The 21,548-nt window shown below is 41.2% G+C and overlaps 1 protein-coding gene across 3 annotated transcripts in view; it reads right to left on the reverse strand.

The window, feature by feature from the left end:
- Positions 1-543: 543 nt before the first annotated feature.
- The window catches only part of DISC1 (DISC1 scaffold protein), a 205,600-nt gene continuing 184,595 nt past the window's right edge, over positions 544-21,548 (reverse strand). For 2 of the 3 annotated variants that reach the window (XM_037392564.1, XM_037392565.1), the window contains exons 12-14: positions 21,223-21,267; positions 11,236-11,353; positions 544-3,310 (exon numbers count right to left, since the gene is read on the reverse strand). In XM_037392564.1, the coding sequence (XP_037248461.1) occupies positions 3,162-3,310; positions 11,236-11,353; positions 21,223-21,267 (312 nt within the window). In that variant the 3' untranslated portion in view covers positions 544-3,161. Of the gene's footprint in view, positions 3,311-11,235; positions 11,354-21,222; positions 21,268-21,548 lie in introns of those variants that run through there. The other variant, XR_005104969.1, reaches the window with a different exon arrangement.

Here is a 21,548-nt window from a genome sequence, read left to right on the forward strand (position 1 = left end):
TGGCAAGCACCAGTCACCTGGAGGTGACAGTCCTAGCAAGTATGTGTGAAACTGGTCCTTGTGACACCACAGGTGCTCTCCTACCTCTCTTTATGGCAGTGAGGGTGTGCACGAGCATGACTCACCTCAGCTATGGCTGTAGCCAGCGCACAGTCACACCTCCCTTCCCTCAACCCTTCTCCATGGGTGAGGAACAGAGGGGGGGCAGGCAGGAAGGACTCGGTTGCGCAGCCAGACTGGTTCAGCCAAGTCAGGACTGAAGCGCGGGTTTTAGCTATCTGTATAGCTCACTGCGTGATCTTTCTCTCCCTTTCACACTGAAAATAGCTACGTTTTGCTGTGAGACTGTAGTCTTGAATGCATCTTTACACTGTTTCCGGAAGGCATTACAGAATTTCCCAAGCAGACGAACCAGTGCTGTCAACAGCACAATGTTAGTCACACACATGGTTTCTCCTTTCCTCTCCCCCCATCCTCATGTGCGCTGCCTCCCCAGGATGAAATTTCTAAAATCTTGTATGCTGCACGGAATGCAAACAGATATTGGATTAGTTAAAAACATACTTTATTTGAAAGTTTTCTATCCACAGATAAAAGGCAGCTGATATATTGCATAGTATACTTTTTTTTTTTTTTTTTAGTATGCTTATTATTCAGCATGTCTGAGAAAAGGAATGACTACTGGCTCTAACTTCCCACAACAAACAGTGAAGTTAATGGAATAATAAATTAAAGTAGTAGTAGTCCCCATTATGTATAAAATAAATGTTAACAGATACAAATATGACAAGAATGATGACTGATTCAGTTTTCCTTCTCCTCAGGAGTTCAGTGTCTTATTAGAGTGCTTGCGTAAGCTGAGTTTTTATTAAAATGCAGTGGTGCTCTGAAGCTGTAGAACACAAAAGCCGTACAGTTTTTTTAAATTGAATAGGAATGTCAAGAAAGCTTGCTCATGAGAATGGGGGTTCTCCTGCCCCTGCGATGGTTGGTCACTACCCCTGTTGTGAGCCCTCGCAAGGAGGCAGAACTCGCACCTCAGCTGTGGCTGACCCTGGCTCTAAGGCACTTAGCCCACCAGCTATTCTCAGTGCAGCACTACTTACTCAAAGGACAAAACTCCACACGCCCCTCTGTGTGGGGAGAGGTGGGTCATACAGCCTTAGTGGACTGGCCTTCATCTCTGGGAGCGTCCTCATCGTCCTATACAACTGCTCTTCACTGCTGGAAAGTCAGTACCCGGGCCCTCTGTGGTGTTAACCAAGGAGCTTCTACAGGTCTTAAGGAAATGGCTGTAAGAGCTCTGTCTTGTCAATGTGCTTTCTCTTCTGTTTACCTGAACTCATGTGGGTTTCCATGAGCACTTTGTAGCAGCCACGCTACGTGTGTCCAGCCAGGCTTTCCCAGGGGGAAGCCGGTCCTGTGCAGGGGCTGAATGTCAGGGTGCCACAGGCTGCCGCCCAAGCTGCCTTCAGCTGGAGACAAACGCCTTGCTCATCAGCTTGGAAGAGTTTCAAAAAGTGCCAAAACTACTATGGGGAGGTAGGTATTGAACAGGGACTGTCCAGAAAAGCTTGGAGAATGGAACTTGCCAAACAGAGCAGCAAGAGATCTCCATCTGAGACTGGGGATGGGGAACAGAGTAGTGGAGTCCACACAAGGTGAAGATTCAAGAGCCTTTACCACAGCACAGGTACTGGCCCATCTATTACACAACGAGAAGAGTCAACCATGTTTTGAATTACAGGGCTGTAATTCCACCCTGAGGATCTGATGACTACAGAAACCACCTCTGCTCTGCTCCCCTGGATTGACAAGCGTACATTCCTGGATGCAGTTATAATCCTGTGGTATGTCTCAGCTGCCTGGTGCTTTCCCCCCCCTCCCTCCTGATGTACTTAACATTGAGGTAGAAGTTTCAACTAGAATCAAAACATACACAGAAAACGAACACGATCTTGGGGGGCTAGTAGTCCGATGACTTTCAACATTTGTAAAAACCTTCATAATGTGGTTACAAAGCGAATAATTGAAGCAGCAGAAAAATATCATTCTAAAAATGTCAGAAAAATAATATAAAAAAGTACAGTACTGAGTTGTAAGACATTGTAAGGCTACTGGCTCAAAAATATGTTTTTTTTAATTCTCTCTCTTTGCAACAAATGGCAGAAGCAGATTTTTTTGTGACAGAGACATACTAGTATCCAAGTAAAAGTACATGATGAATTCCTGAAGGCATTAACTGTTTTGAACAATGATCTAAATATAAGTCATTCATATTAGCTGGCTTCAGTTGAATATTGCTTTTGTTTCCTATAAAAATATGTTTTTAAGTATGTATATATACACATGTCTACTGCAAAAAAAAAAATCTGCGTTCTTTCTGAAGTTTATAAGGAAGATCAAAGCAATATAATAGTAGTAATAAACTTTACAAGGAGACTTAAATGACTTATTGTTCATACAATATTTAAATATAAGGAACACAAATCACCAACATAGTAATTTTTTTGTGCTTTACAACCCCTGTAATACTAAAGCAAGTTTATATTAATACCTAAATGAAGCGAGTTAACTACTGCTATAGGGGCTGCTGTTAGTTACCTCCACTGTACTCATATGCCACAGAGTAAATGAGGCCCAAATTTCAGTTGAAAGAACTTGGTTAGCTTGAATTTCATCCTTTCAGTGTAAGAAAGCTGTTAAAGCCAAAGGGAAAAAAACCCCAACAGTTCTTACTATTCTTACAGCTATTTTTCGAGAAATACTAGATGTTCCAGCTTTAATGCTACATTTTTAAATCAAGGAAAAAACTAAATCTGTAAGGAAGACAGATATTGCTTATGAGTCTTCAAGGAGAACATTTCACTGACATTAAAGGCAACTTTGCAGACTCACTTGAAATGAAATGTATCAATTTGTAATCTACACATTTACAGGGGCTGCTCTGCTCTGAAAGCTGTCGCCCGATCTGTGCCAAAACGTGTGAGGCTGTGTAGAATACTTCTGATGATAGACCTCCAGGCTCTGTTTCTCCATAATTGATTTAGTTATTAGTTATGCAGGGAGAGAAGAGATCCCTGAGGCTTGGTAAAACAGTATTCAGTTACTAAAAGCAGCCCTTTGTGAATTAATGTCATCCTACCAGCTCTTCCTGCTCATTATTCCTTCAAGTCTTGTTTTCCTGGACACCAGCTGTCACAGAGGAAGTCTCCAGCCTTTTCTTCTCCTGTCTCCCTGGCTGGCTGAAGTTGCACCAGCACGGTCTGGAGTGTCTCCTTCACCACCTGGATCTCCCTCTGCAAAGACTGTGCAAGCTTTATTAAGGAATAAATCTATAGGTGATTGGCAGTCCCTTTTTTCTTTCCAAGTTATTAAATAAACTCTTGTTCTGCTGCTCACAACAGATGGCCATGGCTATCTAACTGTAGCTTCAAGTTCTTGCAAATTGTTTGGATTAAATATTAATACATTTCTCACACTTGCTTTTTTTTTTTTTAAATCCAGGCAAACTGAAGTTCTCAAGTGGCATTATTTAGCACTTTAAAGAAGGGAGGGGATGGTGGTTACTGTTCTCGTGGGAAGGAAGGAGATGAAGGAATGGTACCATGGAAGCAGCAGCACTAGCTGTGAGTTCCCTGCTGGGCAGAAGGTGGATTTTTAAGCCATAGACACAGACCTGGGTGGATCAGAGCCCAGGTGAAGGCAACAGGAGCAGCCTGAGACAGAAACCAAGCGACCACAGCTTGCGTGGCGTTAGCAGGCTCAGCAACGTGCGCTATTCAAGGCGGGGTGGGAATCTAGGTAAGTAGTAAAATTACCTTCTAGCAGAGAAAGTGTTTCTGCTCTACTTACCTCCAGGAGGCTTTAATCTTAGCTGAATTATCAGTATAATTATAGTGCAGAAAACAAATATAAAGCTATACGAGGCTCCATAGTGAATGCTTTGAACAAGTTGAAAAGCAAAAAGATTAGCAGTAGCAAGGCTGCGCTGTCATGCATTAAAAGGAACAAGGCCACCCGAAAAGCATCTGATAATTCAGCAAGAATGCTTCATTTGGTTAAGAAAGGAGAGGTTTTTCACGTTTTATTTGCCATTTTCTAGTTCAGGTTTCCCGCAGGGCACTTGGGAAGAACTGAGATGGCTAACGGCTTGGCCTCTTATGAGTCCTTCCACTTCGTTCTTTGCCCAGGCTCCAGGATGACAGAGGGAAGGTGTCAGGTGCTGGCAACAACAGGAGGGGCACAGCAGTGAACGGACCGGCAGATGAAGGTAGGACATGCATGGAGACGGTGGCAACTGCTGAGACATGCACAAGTTTTTAAGTAGCCAGGCTTCCTAGGCAGTACAGCTTTTTGTTCCGATGGCCAGTCTCTCCTGGGAATAAGCATGGTTTGTACCATCAGTACACTGGCCTTTCTGCTGATAATCTTACATCAGTGAGACTATCTGTTGTTGAATCAAGCGTGAGGGACTGGGTGGAGCTCAGTGAGACAAACCACCTTATCTTCTCTTCCACAACTTACACTATATGGAGAGCAAAGCAAGGACGAGACAAGTCAGAGCCTGCTGAAGGTCCAACCCAATGACCAGATCTACATGAACAAGCCCTGGTGTCCCCCCCATCCACACTGAGGCCTCCTGTACAGGTATGGCTGAAGGGCAAGGACACCAAAAGACTAACCCAAGCAGGTCAAGGGAGGGAGAAGTTCATTTCTAGCAGTAAGTCATCAAATGATCTCTGAGAGAGCCAGAAACTCACTTCAAGGGATATGAAACAGGCTGGCACTGAAACAACTCCATTTCAAAAACACAACGCCCCGGAAGGATAATGCACAAGGATGGGTTTTATCCTTTACAGAGCTCAGCCATTAGGAAATGTTGTTTTACTCGACCCTGATGTCAATGCAATGACAAACAAACAAAACAAAACAAAAAGAAAAAGACACCCTCAGGTTATGTGAATGTAAAAAAGTGAGCTGCTGCTTTTGAAAAACTGAGGCTAGAGAGGACCATGGGAAAGCTATACAAATCACTGCTATTGCAGGCAGTTACAATTATGCCTTTGAAAAGCCTTTTGGATGCTTCTGATTCTGTTACCAGTTCCACAGCATTTCATCTTTGTGTATTTACATACATTTACTATGATGTTTTACTCTTAATATGTTCACCAGGAGTATTCATGCATACTTCTAATTTCTGGACAGCTCTATTAATCCAAAGGGATTCTGTTTCTGATTACAAGCAATAGCAGTAGACACAAGACTTCTCCTATCCTAGGGTCTCAAAGCACTGCACAAGAACAAATGAATTATGCTTTGCATCTTCTCTGAAGTAAGAAACATTACTATCCTCTTATAAGCCATCCTGGACTGTCCATCCCTCTGCAACTTAATCACGAGGCTCTGCTGAAAGCTTAACTGGTAAAACAGAAACTCTTCAGTTCATGAACACCATGAAGCCTCTGAAATGTAATTACTTCTGATGCGCAGTCTCTGACTGCATGCTGTTATTTGTAATATCCCAAGCAATTACCAAGTTCTTTTCAGGTAGAGAGAAAAAGCAAAATTAAACCATTTCACTGCCAGTGGATGAGAAATCTTGAAGGATGGAAGAAAGCGAAGACAGGGAAAGAAACTCTAAACCAACAGAAAGCAACAAGGAGGATGCCTGCATAGTCTAACTACAGTAAGTTTCAATAACCTCCTAAATAATACCATAACCAGCTATCAACCAGTAACTGTGAAACAAGCCTTTATGGCTAGGAAAAATTACATGTTACACTGCTGAGCATGGAATCTCTGTCCATATACAGAGGTTATGTCTGGATAAACGGCTTCACCCATTTTGAAAATGGAAAAAAAAACAAACCTAAGTTTTGCATGGGTCCACGTGCAAACATGTCCTTCATGCTTGAATTCTCTAACCAGTGCTGCAAATGTTAAGCCAGTATCAAAGGCAGGAGCCAAAACAAGTTTCGACTAGGAACATTTTCTGGTCCTGCTGTCTTCCTGTGAAAAACTGGCAAAATCTCTCCAATTTCTCATAAGCAATAAATTAAAGCACTTGGGAACAGCTTCACAAAACACAATCTGTAGTATGCAACCACGCTGCACCTCTAACATTGTCCTGGTTGAAGCTTTTCACCTATTTGGCATCCTCTCTTTAAAAAACCAGAGCACCATGACAGAATCTGTGATTTACAAGGAGACAAAAAGCAGATCTAATTACTGCAGACTTACCAAATTTTTGGGAAAAAATGGGCTCATCAATGTATCTTCTGTTCTCTCAGCATAGAGGTTTAGAGAAAAGAGACAAAAGGTAGATATTACAAACCAGTTGCCCTCTTGTAGGCAAGGTTAGTAACTGAGAATATATTGTAAGACAGAAGGGCTACTGCAGAGCTAAGGGACTATGGGATTTTGGACATCTGAAGAAGAAATTAAATCTTGAAGAACAGATATAATCAGAAGGGGGTGTATTTTGTTGTTGGTTTTTTTTTTTACCTGGGTAACTATTCTGCTTGTTTTTAACAGCTGAACATTACAGTGGCTGGAGACAGAAGCTCAGCTAGATGTCCCACTACATCTAGCTCTGCAGGAAAGGACCTTGAGGTCATGGTGGACAGCAACATGTCTTGTGGCAAAGCCAACAGCTTCCTGGGCTGCATTAAGAAAAGCATTGCCAGCAGGTGGAGGGAGCTGATCCTTCTTCCACTATGCCCAGCACTGGTGTGGTCCCACCTGCAGTACAGGGTCCAGTTCTGAGGTGCGTAGTAAAGAAAGATAAGGACTTACTGGAGCAAGACAGCAAAGGGCTGGTTTAAGAGACTGGAGCATCCATTATAGGAGGAGATGCTGAGAGAGCTAGGACTTTGCAGCTTGGAGGAGGGAAGGCACAGAGGGATCTTAACAATGTATATAAATAGCTGAAGGGTGGGAATGAAGAAGAGGGAGCCAGACTCTTCTTACTAGTGTCCACTGAGAACAAGAAGCAACAGGCAGAGAAGTTCCAAAATAGGAAACTGAATCTGAATACAAGAAAACTTGTGTTTTCTTTTAAGTGAGGGTGGTCAAACGGGTGTTGCACAGAGAGGTTGTGCGTGATCCTGAGCAACCTGCTCTAGGTGACCCTATTTGAGCAGAGGGTTGGACTAGATGATCTCAAGAGGTCAGTTTCAACTAAATGATTCTGTGATCATACATGCCACGTGCCAAAGGACCAGAGAAAAGGTAAGACAATTCCAATTTATTTGGAATGACCTGGGTTTTGGCTTTCTAGAAGCGCACACTTGGGAGCGAAGGAGAGATGCTAAGCAAGTCCCTGCTGCTCCTGCATGAGGTCTATGTAGTCCACAGCAAGACAGACTTGGGAAGTCCATCACTTGTCCTTGCAAAATACACGGGTATTTGTGGTCCTGAAACCAGATCAGAAATTTCCCATTTCCCTCCTCCATTACTGTCTCCTTCCTTCACATCCACAAACACATTTCTGCAAACTAGCAATACCCCTCCCACGTAAAACCCAAAATACACCCCTCAAAAACTACTAAACCCAAAACCCCAACAGAATGACTGCAATGTTTTGGAAAATGGATCACTTCAGTGGTCTGGATATCAGCTGTCTCCAGATCACTTGTTCCAGCAGAAAATGGAAGGCAAAGGAGCTGCAGCACATGTGTGGAAATGCACTGACCTACCTCCATCATGGCACTAACACCACCAGGGGAACCACGTTCTCTCCATGTGACGCACCCTAGGAAGGGCTCACCCTCCTGTCACCCAAAACAAATTCAAAGAGGGCACCACTGCCACCTCTCGCTCTTGTGGGATCCCAACATTTCTTACAGGTTCACCCAGGCTGAGATTCCTCAGTGAGGTACAGTCAGGGCTAAATCCGACACTCCTGCTTCTGTCGAAAACCCATGCCCGTGTAAAGCAAGACTTGTACGAGAGCCTGCCACATGATAAAGGTGAAGGATTAGCAAAGTGACCTGCAACGCCTAATGAATGTTTAGGCACAAAATTCTATTTTCAAAATAACTGTTTCAAATGCCCATTTTTAGGGAGAGGAATGGAGATTGCTTTTATAATAATAGTCCAGCCAGGTTTTCTTCCAACAAAAGCATTTTCACCAGGAGGAACCATTACATGCATTCAAATTGTCTATCAAAATGCAACTGCTAATTAAGAACAAAAATGACTGTGAAATTGCAATGTAGGCTCCATTTAATTTTAGTGGGGATTCCAGGCCTTTACTGTCAGGAAAGTAACACCTCTCATCAGCTCTGCAGACACTGGAATGAGGCACCTCTCATCTTTTGGGTTTTCCAATTAATGATGTGGACTGTTTTCATACACTTGCCAATGATTAACCATAATTGAATGTTTTGTGGGTTTATTTGGTTATACTACATAGATTTTAGCAAATATGTCATAACGCTGCAGAGGAGCTCTCCCCCCACCACCACTGTCTGATGCTTTTTATGCAAAAGTACAGTTTAATATTTGCTGTGAAACGCTTCAATAATAAATGAGAATTCTAAGTGGGTCTATGCCTAGGATCAAGAAATATCACTGGATTTCTCCTTTGTTCAGGTCGTGCTGGCAATTACAAGCAACAGCATGGTTGATTTAAGTGTGCTATGCCATCAAAACGTAGAATGAAAAACAATGACATCTGGGATTTTTCTTCTAATACAAACTTAATTATTAATCAAAGCTACGACACACACTAAACATTGGCAAATGGCTTGAGAGCATCACAAATTTATTTTTGTCGGTGGAGTCTTTAAAAGTCTTTTAATAATCAGAAGACAGGACTAATCTACGTCTGTGCAGCCCCCAGTAAGATTTTTGACCTAATACAGTTTGTAATATTCGCATGTAAGGCCATTTTTTAGGGGATGAGGGCAAGGGCAAAAACAACCAGCAAACAAGAGTTTGAAAAATTTACCCTGCTTTCAGTACAATTCCAGCTCTTTAAGCTCCTGCTTTTAGACTTCTACAGATTTTTAATGAAGACTGCATAACTGTCCAACATTTGGGATAAGAAATTGTTTTATTCAAAACCAAGTAAGCTACTGTGCAAACAATAGATCCATCTATTAATCATAAATTCTTCTACCACGGCTAATTATTGGCACCAATCTCAGTGCTAGCTCCTGCAATATAGGCACGTTACTAAGACTGAAAGTTTATTTTATAGGCACTGAGCAGTTTTTATTTAAAAAAAAACAATCTACAGGTCTGTAACTCTGTAGCAGCTATTTTTCTTATTCCTTTTTGAAGCATAGCACAGCGATTACATGTACCAGATGGTAACATTTTATGCACATTGATCTGGACTACCTCTGAAATAGCAACTGAATGTTAATGAGGGGTAGCTGAATTGCTGAACTGCTTCTCTGTGTGTCCCTATGTTTTAAACATGGCTTCTTATTTTGTGACTGATGGTCTGGCTAGGACCAGGGTATCACACAGTGTGCCTTTCTGTATATAGATAACGTGAGCTGAATTTCACTGATAAAGGAAATCAGGTCCATGTCAGACAACTGTGGCTCAGAACGAGACTAACCTACAACTCTTCTCAAACTTCCAGTGATTAAATTTTATTTTTTTCAATTCACTCTCGCAGTTTAACCAGCTTCAAAGAAATACGCACACTCCGTAATAAATACAAACACTACTATTTTACATACCTGTAGTGTATTTTCTTCAGGAATCAAAAAAGCAGGTTTTCAGCTTATTTCACCTTACTGAGCAAACTGGAACTATGGTCAGACCTGACTGGTTTGAATATGAACTTACGCCCACTGCAAAGAACCGGTAACTCCAACCCTCAGTGTTCTTCTACTAGGGTCAGTGAGAAAAACTCACTTGAGAGCAAATATACATAAGGGAGGAAGGAATTAGATGCTCTGCACACACACAGGACACGCATCCATATAGCTCTGGAAAGAATGCTCACAAACAGCATTGGAGAAACACAATTGCAACCAAGCATGCATGCTGTAAATATAATTAAAAGAATATTGCAAAGTGACTTGAGGTAAATACAAGAAAATATTGGGGTTTTTTACATTGAAATGCTTAGAAAAGGAAGAAAGATTTGAAGTAGTAACAAATTAGTGACTGGATTTCTCCCCTCTGATACAACCCCCCAAGCACCTTCCTCCCACCCCCCTTTAAAGTTTATCATTCTGATACCTTTTAAAAAAACCAAGTTTCTACAATAGGAATTTTGCAACAACCTGGCGATAGATGTGTAATTACCTAAAACACAGTGGTATTTCCACACAGTGCATTTATTATCCTTTCTTTAAACTCCTGCAGGATGCCCGCCTCAGCTGAGGAGGAACCGAATCCTTCCCAGCACCATCATCAACTCAACTGACCTTTCAGGTATCTATCTCTCTGTAAAGGCTCCTCTGCTAATCTCTCCAACCTGAATTTATTAATCTTTATTACGCCATTGCCTGACACCTCTTCTCCAGTAAAACCTAACCACCTTAGTACTCTCATCTTCCTTAGACTCACTGGTTTTTCTATGAAAATTACAAGTGAAACAATACTCTGTGCTCTTAAACTCTAAAAAATGCCCACAGATGTAGGCCCAACAAATGCCTCATAAAGGTTAAGCAATCTTCAATCAGATACTGAATGACAGATGAAGCACAGAAAGAGATAAGGGTGCTTTATAAGACAACATCTCATCTGGTTACTTGCACTGAGTGTTAGAGGCAGATTAAATTGCATAGGATGACACATCTGCTGCCCACTTTTTTTAAAGGAAAAAAAAACCCAAACCACATCTGACAATATACACAGTCTGAGTCAATGATGTAGCACTTAATTTAGCTAAATCATGTTGGGAAATGCAGGTGCATGGATGCTTGTATACATGCAGCTTTGGGTATACTAGGTATTTCCTTACACGAGCACGACAAAGAAAAGGATTGTAACAGTAGAATAAAGGCTTTTCAGTGCCTAATCACAAGAAGAACTAACTTCTGTTTAAATCAATTAAAGTTGCATCAGACCACAGTAAAAATGCACTGTAGCAAAACTTGCTACAACAAAAATGCCCACTTCAGCAAGACAATCAATTCTCCCCTTCTTAACGTACTTAATCTACATTAAGAACTAGCATTCCACGTGAATCTGAAAGGCAAGTATTTCACATACATACTTACAGAGATTGATACGTATCTATAGCTATATCAAAAAGGATATGAAGAACTCCTTCATCAACTTGGCAGGCTGAACTTTGCAGTTGATCTTCCAGATGCACCAATTTCTCACTTATTGCTTCACATTTTTCTCCCAACTCGGCAGAAAATATGAAGAACTCCTACAGGAAGTTGAAAAAGAAAAGAAAGCATGTTTGCTGCTCACTGCACTTTTCTACATCAAATTTGCATCAAATTAAGGGCAAAATAAAATATTAGTAAGAGGATATGGTACTTTGCAGTGCTAAGACATTGCCTGAAAGGAAATTCCCGTTACAGAAACAAAAAGTTGTTACTATATAATAAATTAGTGATTTATATGAAATGGAATGAGCTTGTGGTCTCAGTCTATTTCCCAGCAGAAAAAAGTCATGATCTCACTTTCAGCAGATGATTAAAGAGGTGTGAAGACTCAACTGCTCTCCCTCTTCCCTGTTGTCTCACCACAGCAGGGGAGGGAAATCACACACTGACTACACCATTTAGGTTCCTAAATTTCAAGTTTTTCATGTAAATATGATTTACACTTTTAGGCCATTTAAATATTTCAAGCAGCATCGCTTTCGGTATCTCTTATAAACACAAAATGTACTTACTTTTTTGAGGAAAAATCTGGCTAGAATACTTTGGGACTTTGCTCAACTGATCAGAGAAAATGCATCAAAGTGTTAGAGATTACATGATAAAACTACACTTTTTTACTGTGTTATCACGAAACAAGACTAAATTTTCAAAAATAATACTTCTCTACTTAGAACTTCTAGAGAAAAACACTTTTTTATTTTAAGCTGAGTATTTCAAACCAGTTGCAAAGTCCTTCCCATAAGTTAGTCTGCTTTCAGATATATGCAGAAGGGTAATTTGTATCTTTTATATTTTGTATTGAGTACTTCTTTGAGAAATTACACAAATAAGCAGCAAATACAAGAGGAGGGGAAAAAAAAATCAACTAATTTGTGCAGCACTGAGACAAGCCTCTCCTCTCCCTCCCAAGGCATCGTAGCGCTGTTTATAGTGAATGACATGGCTTATCTGTAAGGAAAAGAGTATGATGCCAAGAAGTTCTGCTGGAACCATGTTGAAAAAACTGGAGTAATTCACCAGCTGGTGTCCAGAAAAGTGGATTTTTCTTCAGTCTGTGCACCTGTCCCTAAAGCCAGCTGCACATGCACCCATATACAATCTTCAGAAAGTTTTTCTCCTTTAAAAAAAAAATAATACTTTGAGTCCTTTGTACTGATCTGTTGCTATAATAGCAGCCATCATTGGTTGTTTAAGAGAAATCAAGCCTTCAGTCAAAGGCCTTTCAAAGAAATCATGCTAATACTTGTCGAAACGCTGCCCATTGTGGACCAACCTGATTTTTGGTGAACACGTTTACCAGACCTCTGTTCTGTGCCATCCTTACGCTTCGTGACACACAGTGCATGCACAGAGTCAAACGTCAGAACAGCTCTGCTGGCTGGCACATCCCCTGTTACAGCACAGCGCTTTGGCCCTTCTGCTTTCCTAGGGCTCCTGCCAGACGTGGCTATCCAGCAGATCGCAGGGGTGCACAGCCAGCTGCAGCTCAAGCCCTGGATGAGCGAGCTGGCTGAGAGAGGTTGTATCGCAAAACACCGGCAGCTCAGACACAGGGAGGCACGTGAGAACCAGCTGGCTGAATCCCTGCCGCCGCGCACGAGACCGGAGCAGCCGCCTTCAGAGCCATTATCAAACACCAGAATTACAGCAGCACTCCACAGAATTTACAGACAGAAAAATGACCCGTTGTTTTTAAAATGTGAACAGGGGAGGAGAAGGTACACATTCTCTCTACAGCCGCTAGGAACGTCCTTTTCTCAAGACCAGGGACAGAAGATGAGGAACAAGTCTTCCATCCAGCTGCTAAATCATTTATTCAGTACACCAGCAGGACTCCATATGCTGTTAAGGAGTGGGATAACCCTGGCAATTTATATCAACAGAAAGCTTTTAGGGAATCATTCTGTGACACGCATGCGAGAACAGATGACAGTTGTCTAAAAGAACTTAGGTCTTGGGCTAGAAGACTGAGTAAATTGCAAAAACCTAGTATTCTGAAAGCACATCTAAAATTACGACTGTCTAGAGAAAGCTCCACCTCTGAACACTGATTTTTCTCTAACAGTTACATGTAAGAAAATCAGGTCTTCACAAAACCGTCATCCCCAATGCAAGAAAAACAAGGCAAAAACCACTCAGTGCTATACAACCATTGAACAGTTAACTGAAGAATGACTTTAATTAATGCACAAACTCCCAAGTATTGCTCTGACAGAAAAAAGCCAAAAGTGAAGTTTTCAAACCAGACTCTTTCTGCAGACTGTGTACTTTGACAAAATTAATTAGTCCTGTACAGATCCTGAAGAACTAGTATCTTATAGTGACACATAAAAAGCAGATTCTTGCTCTAATAACATCAAGTTATTGAATACTTTAATCTGATCCAGTCACTGCTTTTATCAAGAACTATTAATATATGAGATTATTGGATCATATTCATGCTGTCAAAAAAATGACACTTCTCATACTGATTTGAAATCATCAGTTACTACAGACAGCAAACAAAAGAAGTATGTGTTACAGCACACTCCTGAATACCTGTGCCATTAATTATATTTAAATATTAAAAGCATTATAAAGATATGCATTATAGTAGGGTATCCCTTTCTTTTTTAGGGTACTGTTAATAGCAGGAACGTTTATCCAGATAATGGGTTGCCCAACCAGCATTATCATCAGTTGCTGTAAGAGAAGATCCATTTCTTCCACTTTTAAAATTGCCCTCATGTTTCCAGTCTCATATATGCAAATACAAGGAGTTCAGTGAGCAGCTAATCTAAATGATCAGCACACCGGCTGGATTTGTCTGGCCCTGCCGTAAAGATCCACAGTCGAAAAATTTTCCCTAGTCACTGTGTCAGTGAACGTACAGGGCAAACCAGGCCTTTTAGACCTACCCCCTCACCGAACTTCAGGTGGGTTGAAAGATGCTGGAGACAGCACTTAGATACCTGGTTGGCAAAACAGACTCCAAGTTGCAGTGGCCTTGCTCTAATATGCACAGATGCTGAAACCCCCAGATAAAATCCAACTACAGCCTGCAATCCACAGTTGCAACGCAGCTGGATGACTACATTTAGTGGCATACGGCGACGTAATCTGATTTCACAATTGTCATTTTCTTTTCCCCTTTAAAAGAAAACTTGACAGCCAAGTAAAGAAAGGTCCCAGGAAGGATGGAAGGAAGGAACCCAGCGAAGAAGCCCCCAGGACCCTAGGACTTCAGGTGAACGCTCATTCTGTAGCAAAGGCACCTCATGGTGCTGTGCATCAGTGCTAACCTGTACTTTGGGGTTCTGAGCTTTGGCTGGTAGCTTCTACCGTCCTGCAGTTCCAGCCAAGGGCTCTACTTGTCTCACACTAAACAGGCTTAAAAATAAGAGACTACAGTTTTTAACTCACTGGCTTTAATTCCTTTGTCAACTGAATATTTAGATTCTCACTTCAAGTAAAATGTCCATTCTACCTCATGAGAAAAAATTTGAGTGTATTCTTCCTTCACACTTCCTTTAAGTGTATATTCTTCACGTTTTGGGTACATAATGAATCGTCTAAAAATGTAACAAACATCCTTTTTACTTTGGAAATTAAGATACATGAACAATGAGTACTAGGAAAACGTGCTTAATGTAGAATTGTTACAATATGGGAAGGCAGGGAAATTAAGTAAAAATTGGATCAAACTTGTTTAGGTCTTTAAATACTTGAAACCATTTAATCATAACTATATGGCTATGGTTGCATTGCAGTGTAACTAAAATTGCTCCACAAGGTATGAGTTATAGTCTGTTAATCTTAAACTCCTAGTAGGCATTTTGCAGCTTAATTCCTCTTTAATACAGCAATAATAGTGTACAGACAAATTGGTTTTGCACCTACATGACACAACTACCTTTTTAGTTGAAATGAGAAGTTCCTCCATAGTATAGACAAGCATCATCTCCCAGGAGCTTACTTGCAGGCATCATTTGAAATATGCAGGAGGATCACCATATAAATTATGATCTTCCAGAACATATACATATATATATATATATATATATATGGCCTTTCTTATTTTTGATTGGAAAGATGCGGTCATGCAGAGAACTCTAGTTTAACATCAACAACAGCTATAAATTAAATGGGAAGGAAAATATACTGTTCTCAAAAATATACAAGAATAATTCTAAACATTCAACCAATTCCACAGCTTCTGCCCCCAGGCCCTCATTTGAAAAAACTTCGATAACCCAGAGAAGTAGATAGGAAAGATTTCTCTCAGTGCCTTTCATGCCTAGTAACATCACTGGTAACATTTTTATTTGACATTTGTCTATGCAGGCAGGGAAACCGCTGTCAGTGACACACGAACTCTTCAGAACAGCTCTCGGTTGGAAAGTGGCACTTTACACTGATCAACATCTCTGAGAAGAGACTGGACTCTGCCTCCAGCTCAACATATTAATCAAATACAACTCATCCAAGCTTGTCAATTATGTCAACGCTTTAGACTTCTTTGGTTATTTTTGCACTAACAGCACTTTCAGGAAGCAGCTAGGAGAGACTGTGGAAGTCAGGGAAGAGCTGAGATGCAATATTGCTTTACGGATTTTCCTGTGAACAGGGGATGTAACTAGTTGGGATTTCTGCTCACCCCCCAATCCGCATCCCTAAGCAGGTAAAAACAGCACAAATGTGGGTGTGATTTGTTATTTTTTAGGGTGAAATTCTGCTTCCTCATGCAAAGTAGAAATTCTCATTCTCTTCCAGAAATGAGTCTGATGCAAGAAGCAGGAAGAACACGGTTCCAGCTGATGCACAGCTGGAACATCAGCATACTGAATTAAGAGCCGAAGGAATAGCTTCCCTAGCACTTTACCCTTATGCATTTCATTTTATGCTTTTACAAGTCACTTTAGTCACCTATGAGCAACAGCTCCTTGACAGCATTACTCAAGGAAAATGTTTGACGAGCTTTTCCATTGCAAACACTTTCTGTGCTCTCTTGGATCTAGTTCAGCAATTTTATGGAGAAGAATCAGTACTGTAGTAGCTACATCTAACTCTATTAGAGTCTTTGCTGGTTGTGTTGAGAAGCAGGATTCCCAGATATATCCATAAAAGTCAACCTTCCTACAGAGGAACTTTCGTAAAAAGGTGTTGCCTTAATTCCAACTAGCAATATCATAACCCAAATAAGATAAAAGCCTTAGAAGACCTTCTGCAGAACATCAAAGCCAGATTTCTTTCAGCTGTACTAAATCTGTTCTCTCCTGTAATAGTTAAAGTAATTCAAAATAACATAACAACTAAAAAAGTTGCCCTTGCAGACAGATACTTCATATTACGGCACAAGGTTTAGAACAGTGAGTTACTGTTGGCAGACCCTCACCCCTTGCAGAAGTTAATGGAAATTGTGAGCACTGGAAACTCCTAATCATCAGGCCAGGGCATCTCTTAAATCAGTCTAGAAACAAAATGCAACCAACCATATGTTTGCCCTGCTTGAGCAGATGCTTCAGTTGCAAGCAGGCTAAGTGCACGTGCCCTCAGGTATGAGCTAGATGGCCACAAAGTGTCCAAAGTGCAGGTGGAGGAAGCATGTGCCCCTGCTCTGCATCCCAGATTTCCTGCCCTGTGTGCATTGTCCTGGGCAGGTATTGTAAATGAGGAAAGTAAAATGGCCACTGAGAACAGGTCTGGTCTCTTACTCTGAAAATAATGCGTGTTACTCCTGACCGACACCAGCTTAGCATCGTGGCAAGGCTGACCAGGAAGCAACCAGGGACCACCAAAGGCTGCTCGGTGACCTGCCGTGGCTGTCCTCAGCTGGTGTCAGCCTACACAGCCCCTGGCAGCTGGCCGGGATTTTGTGGTTCTGGTGGCAGGGTAGAGCCTGCTCCAGAGCTGAACTGCCCTTGCAGTGAGCAAGTTTTCCTACCGCAAACTTCCCTTGCTACAAACCAAGGTGGTTACGTTGCATTTTACCCTTATACAGCACACAACGATAACTATTGTCCTCCTTATCATTATTTTTTATGTGATTGAAGACCTTGACTTTCAACCAGACCAGGATTTCTAAACCTTTTATTTCTATTCCTTTCCTTCTTTTCTTCAGTGTGTTCCTGCCTTTTACAGAGTGAGGTGCCCAAACCAGCGCTGTAGTCCTCTGGAGGCTCTGACATTCTCAGCTAAGCACAGTAATTATTTCTGTCTTACAACTGACATTCCCATTAATGAGGCTGCAAATGACATTTGCCCTTTCTTGCAACAGGATGAAGGTAATGAATCCCACTCTATCTGCAGTCCACTATAACCCTAGATCCTGCTTCTGCAGTATTGTCATCTTAGCTGCTATTTACCATCTGTATACATAAATTTGACTTTTTTCTTCCTCAAGTGTAATTTGCACCTGTCTTTCAACGTATCCCATCTTATTGATTTCAGGCTATTCTTTCAATCTATCAAGAGCATTTGGAATTCTAATCCTAATTGAAATTATGTTGACTGGCACATAAACTCCTAGCCTACCTCCTTTTTAAAGACAAATACCAAGTCTGCCTTTTACCGATCCCCTAGGACTTCAGGAGTTTTCAAAGCAGCTTGTTAATGGTTTGGAGATTGTTTTTCTTGGCTCCTATGCACTCAGAAGAAATTTCATCAGTCTAGCCTGACTTGAGTACATCTCACTTGCCTTAGGATCCGTTACTACATTTGTCTCTTGCTACCTTGTACTGAATACTTAAGAGCACTACATACATGGACATAGTTTATCATTTTTAGAAAGACTAAAACCAAAGAGAGGAAGAAAAAAAAATATTTCTGCCCTCTGCTCTAGTTTCATTATTTTCTCCTTCACCTCTCTTGTTAGAAAACTCACGTTTTCTTCCACCTACCCCTTACACACAGCTTATCCCTGAACTCCCTAGCCATTTTGCATGTCTTTTGTTCTACAGTAGCTTAGTGTGTTCGATGGTCCTGCTGCTTCACTTTTACACTGTGCAGTACCCTTTTAGGGTCATCCTTAGGAACATTTTTGTCCTTTCCTTTTCAGAATTCTTTTGGTAAACTGAAGAGTTGCTGACAGATGCGTAGTCTGCCTTTTCTGCACCAAAAGAAGATGGCACTGTACTAGAAACATGAAGTCTTCTAGAGGGGACCAAAGATCATCTGCTGGTTCCTCCTCCTACAAAGTCTGTCCCACAGAACCTCACCTGCTGCTGCCCTGATTTTGTTTCGGTGAGGTTTCCCTTTCATGAAGGTGGTTATCTACCTTTTCTCGGAAGAGGGATCAAGGTTGTTTCCCAATTACTTTTGCCCTTACCACCTTCCACTTACAGACTGCTAGCTTGTTCCATCAGCCTGTTTATGCATATTTAGGAGACTGCAGCACTACAACACGCTCCTTGGTTTCTCATATGCAACGATTCAGGCATAAAGCTTTCCAGACAGCTGTTTCACAACTGTGACCTACCTCCTCCCTGCCACCACACGCTTATCCCACATTCCCTTTGCTTGCACTGATCCCCTTCCCTCCTCCACAGGGATACAACACCACATGGGACTGTTAAATTACTCATCAAAATTACAGCCTGTTGTTGGCAGTTCTTCCCCTCATGTATCTTCCAGCTATGGAGGAGTGTCCTTCGAAAAACATCTACACAGGAATAGAGCTTTCCACTGCCATCCAGCAGCCTGCTGTGGTCTGGGTGACAGCAGTCCTCCCGTTCTCATCTCCAGCAGACTGAAGATCTTTCCTGAGTGCAGACTTCCTAAAATGAGTGCACACTACTTCACTGGCTCATTTAATTAAACTGGGACAATTCCAGTTCCTGCTGTGGGAGGATGAGGACATTTACTGACTTAGCAATAAAATTCACAGTGGGCCAGGACCTGGAAAAGAAACAAAAGCCCCAGACTGGTTTTTGGTGTCCACACCCTGCTGTGCTAGGAGTCAGCATAGCCGGGTATCATTTATAGGTGGTTCCTAGCATTGTTCACTCCATCTCTGCTCCCGAGTCACTAAGATGCAACAATCTGGAATGACTAACAGGGTGCTCTCCTGCAGGCAGCAGGGAGACTGACAAGAGTGGATTAGGGGACCAGGGCTTCAAAGGAACATTTAGGCAAAGCTTTGCCATGGTACAGGGTGCTGACAGTTTCATGGAGTTTTTATAGAGCTGTCTACAAGTCAACATTAATCCAGCTGTGGCAGCGGTGTGGTAAGAGCCTGGCTTTCTAACAAATTTCCATTTCCTCTATTTCTGTCATTGCTCTCTATTCTCTTTATGCACATTTTTCCTCAAAAATTCAAAAGGGCAAAATTCCTCTGTTTGTGAGGACTCATAACATATTAAGCTCTTAGTGGATACTTCCATAGCGGCAGCCCTCTACGCCCATGAGCTCTGGTGCATTTGTAAACTCAGCACACACATCGCGCTCACATGCTCTGGATACATCTCCTGTAAAGCAAAAGAACAACTTCAGTCAAGAGCTAGGCTGTGCTACAACTTTCAGTGGAGGTCACTGCTGGACATAAGCATGCAGCTGTACGCTATCTGCTTTGCTTCAGACCATACGCAATTTTTTTAGTTTCCAGCAAATATCCTGCTGTCTTGGCAGCTATCACTACCAACATGCCCTAAGCATTTTGCCCTGCTGGGAGCAGGGCTTTTTGCTACCTTTATCCTGGGAGACTACCTGACCCTATTTCATGCCATCTTGTGGACACAAGCACCTGCACAGTTTTCCTTTAATTCACAACAAAGTTTACTGCTAAGAAAGGCTATTTGCATTTTCTGCAAAGTTCACCTTCGCTCTCAAGGTTTTTATTTATGCTGAACTCACACAGAGCTATGCAGTCTATCCTAGGCGTGCTCTCACGTCACAGTTCCCTTGCACACAAGGTCAACAATCTGAGCTTGGTCTTGCAGTTAAGATTATCTTTCCTGGAGCATTCCGGCTGCTCCACAGTCTTTGGATTCATTGGTGGGTATCTAAAGAAATGCCTCATCTGAATAATTATCCCAAACTGCAATTTTTATTTATATATTTATTTAGTATTTGCTTGGCTCAGCGCTTGTCACCTGTACTTGACAGGTGGCATTTCTGCTATTATGGAAGGTGAACTAGGGGTTACTTACCTTTGTAATTAATTTGCTGGCTGGACACAATGCTTGGATACTAAATTTCCTTAATATGTAAGTTGCAACCCAAGGCACACCATAAAAATGGACCAGACTGAATCCACACAGCTCTTAGAACCTGTATAACTCTCCTTACACATATATTACCTGAATTTTTAGTTTGTATGTAGACAGATTTTTGTATGTACACAGATTTTTCTAATCACTTACTCTCCTAGGAAATGCATCTCATGTTACTCAAGTATCCTAGACTTTCTTAAGTATATAGACTAGGATCTGACATCTTTTTTACTTATGAAAACAGTGTAAAATTACAAACATCCAGTATTTTTATTCAAATTGAATTCCTATTACCCTGTATTGTGCTACAATTCAAAAGTAAATTCAAAGGTATTTTTAGTGGTACAAGGAACCAAGTAAAGCATCATGATTTTGTTCTATTCCTAAGCATCATGACAGTGCTACAGTGAGGTTGGCTAAATATCGTCGGTCCTACTTTTCCCCAACATATTCATCCTGTTGTTGGTATGTATTAAAAGCACTAGTACAGGATTCAACTAGAAGCTCCCTGAAACACACGGCAATTTTGCCATTATCAATCAATGGGAAAAAAAGGAATGGGCCCACTCTAGTTGTACCTATGCTGCTTTTCTAAGTGCTCGCACATTCTAGCAATTTATACTTGAAGGTAATAGTATAAAAACAAGTGTCATTAGTTCTAATTGAGATCCAGAAGCCTGCACAAGATCACTGCTTTATACTGCCTAGAAAACACTTACCTCAGATAAATGACCCTCTGCTCCAAATGAAATGTCTTCTATAACCTGTTAGAGATAAATTATTAAGTATATGGTAGATACATGCTATATAAACAATAAGATTTCAATGGAGCTTAAAAAAAACATATAGCACATTAAGAAGTTATATAAGCTGAACAGTTACATCATTTTGCTTCACATGCATGAAACACTTCAATTGCATTTATAATGGAGCAGTGGCAGCCACACAATATTTAAAGCTAAATTTGAATACATTTTATTAAAGCCTGCCTTTGACTTCCCAGTTAAAACCCACATGGAATATGCCTCAGACTAAAAGACTAACT

Source organism: Falco rusticolus, chromosome 6 (assembly GCF_015220075.1).
Source record: "Falco rusticolus isolate bFalRus1 chromosome 6, bFalRus1.pri, whole genome shotgun sequence".
Classification (NCBI taxonomy): Eukaryota; Metazoa; Chordata; class Aves; order Falconiformes; family Falconidae; genus Falco; species Falco rusticolus.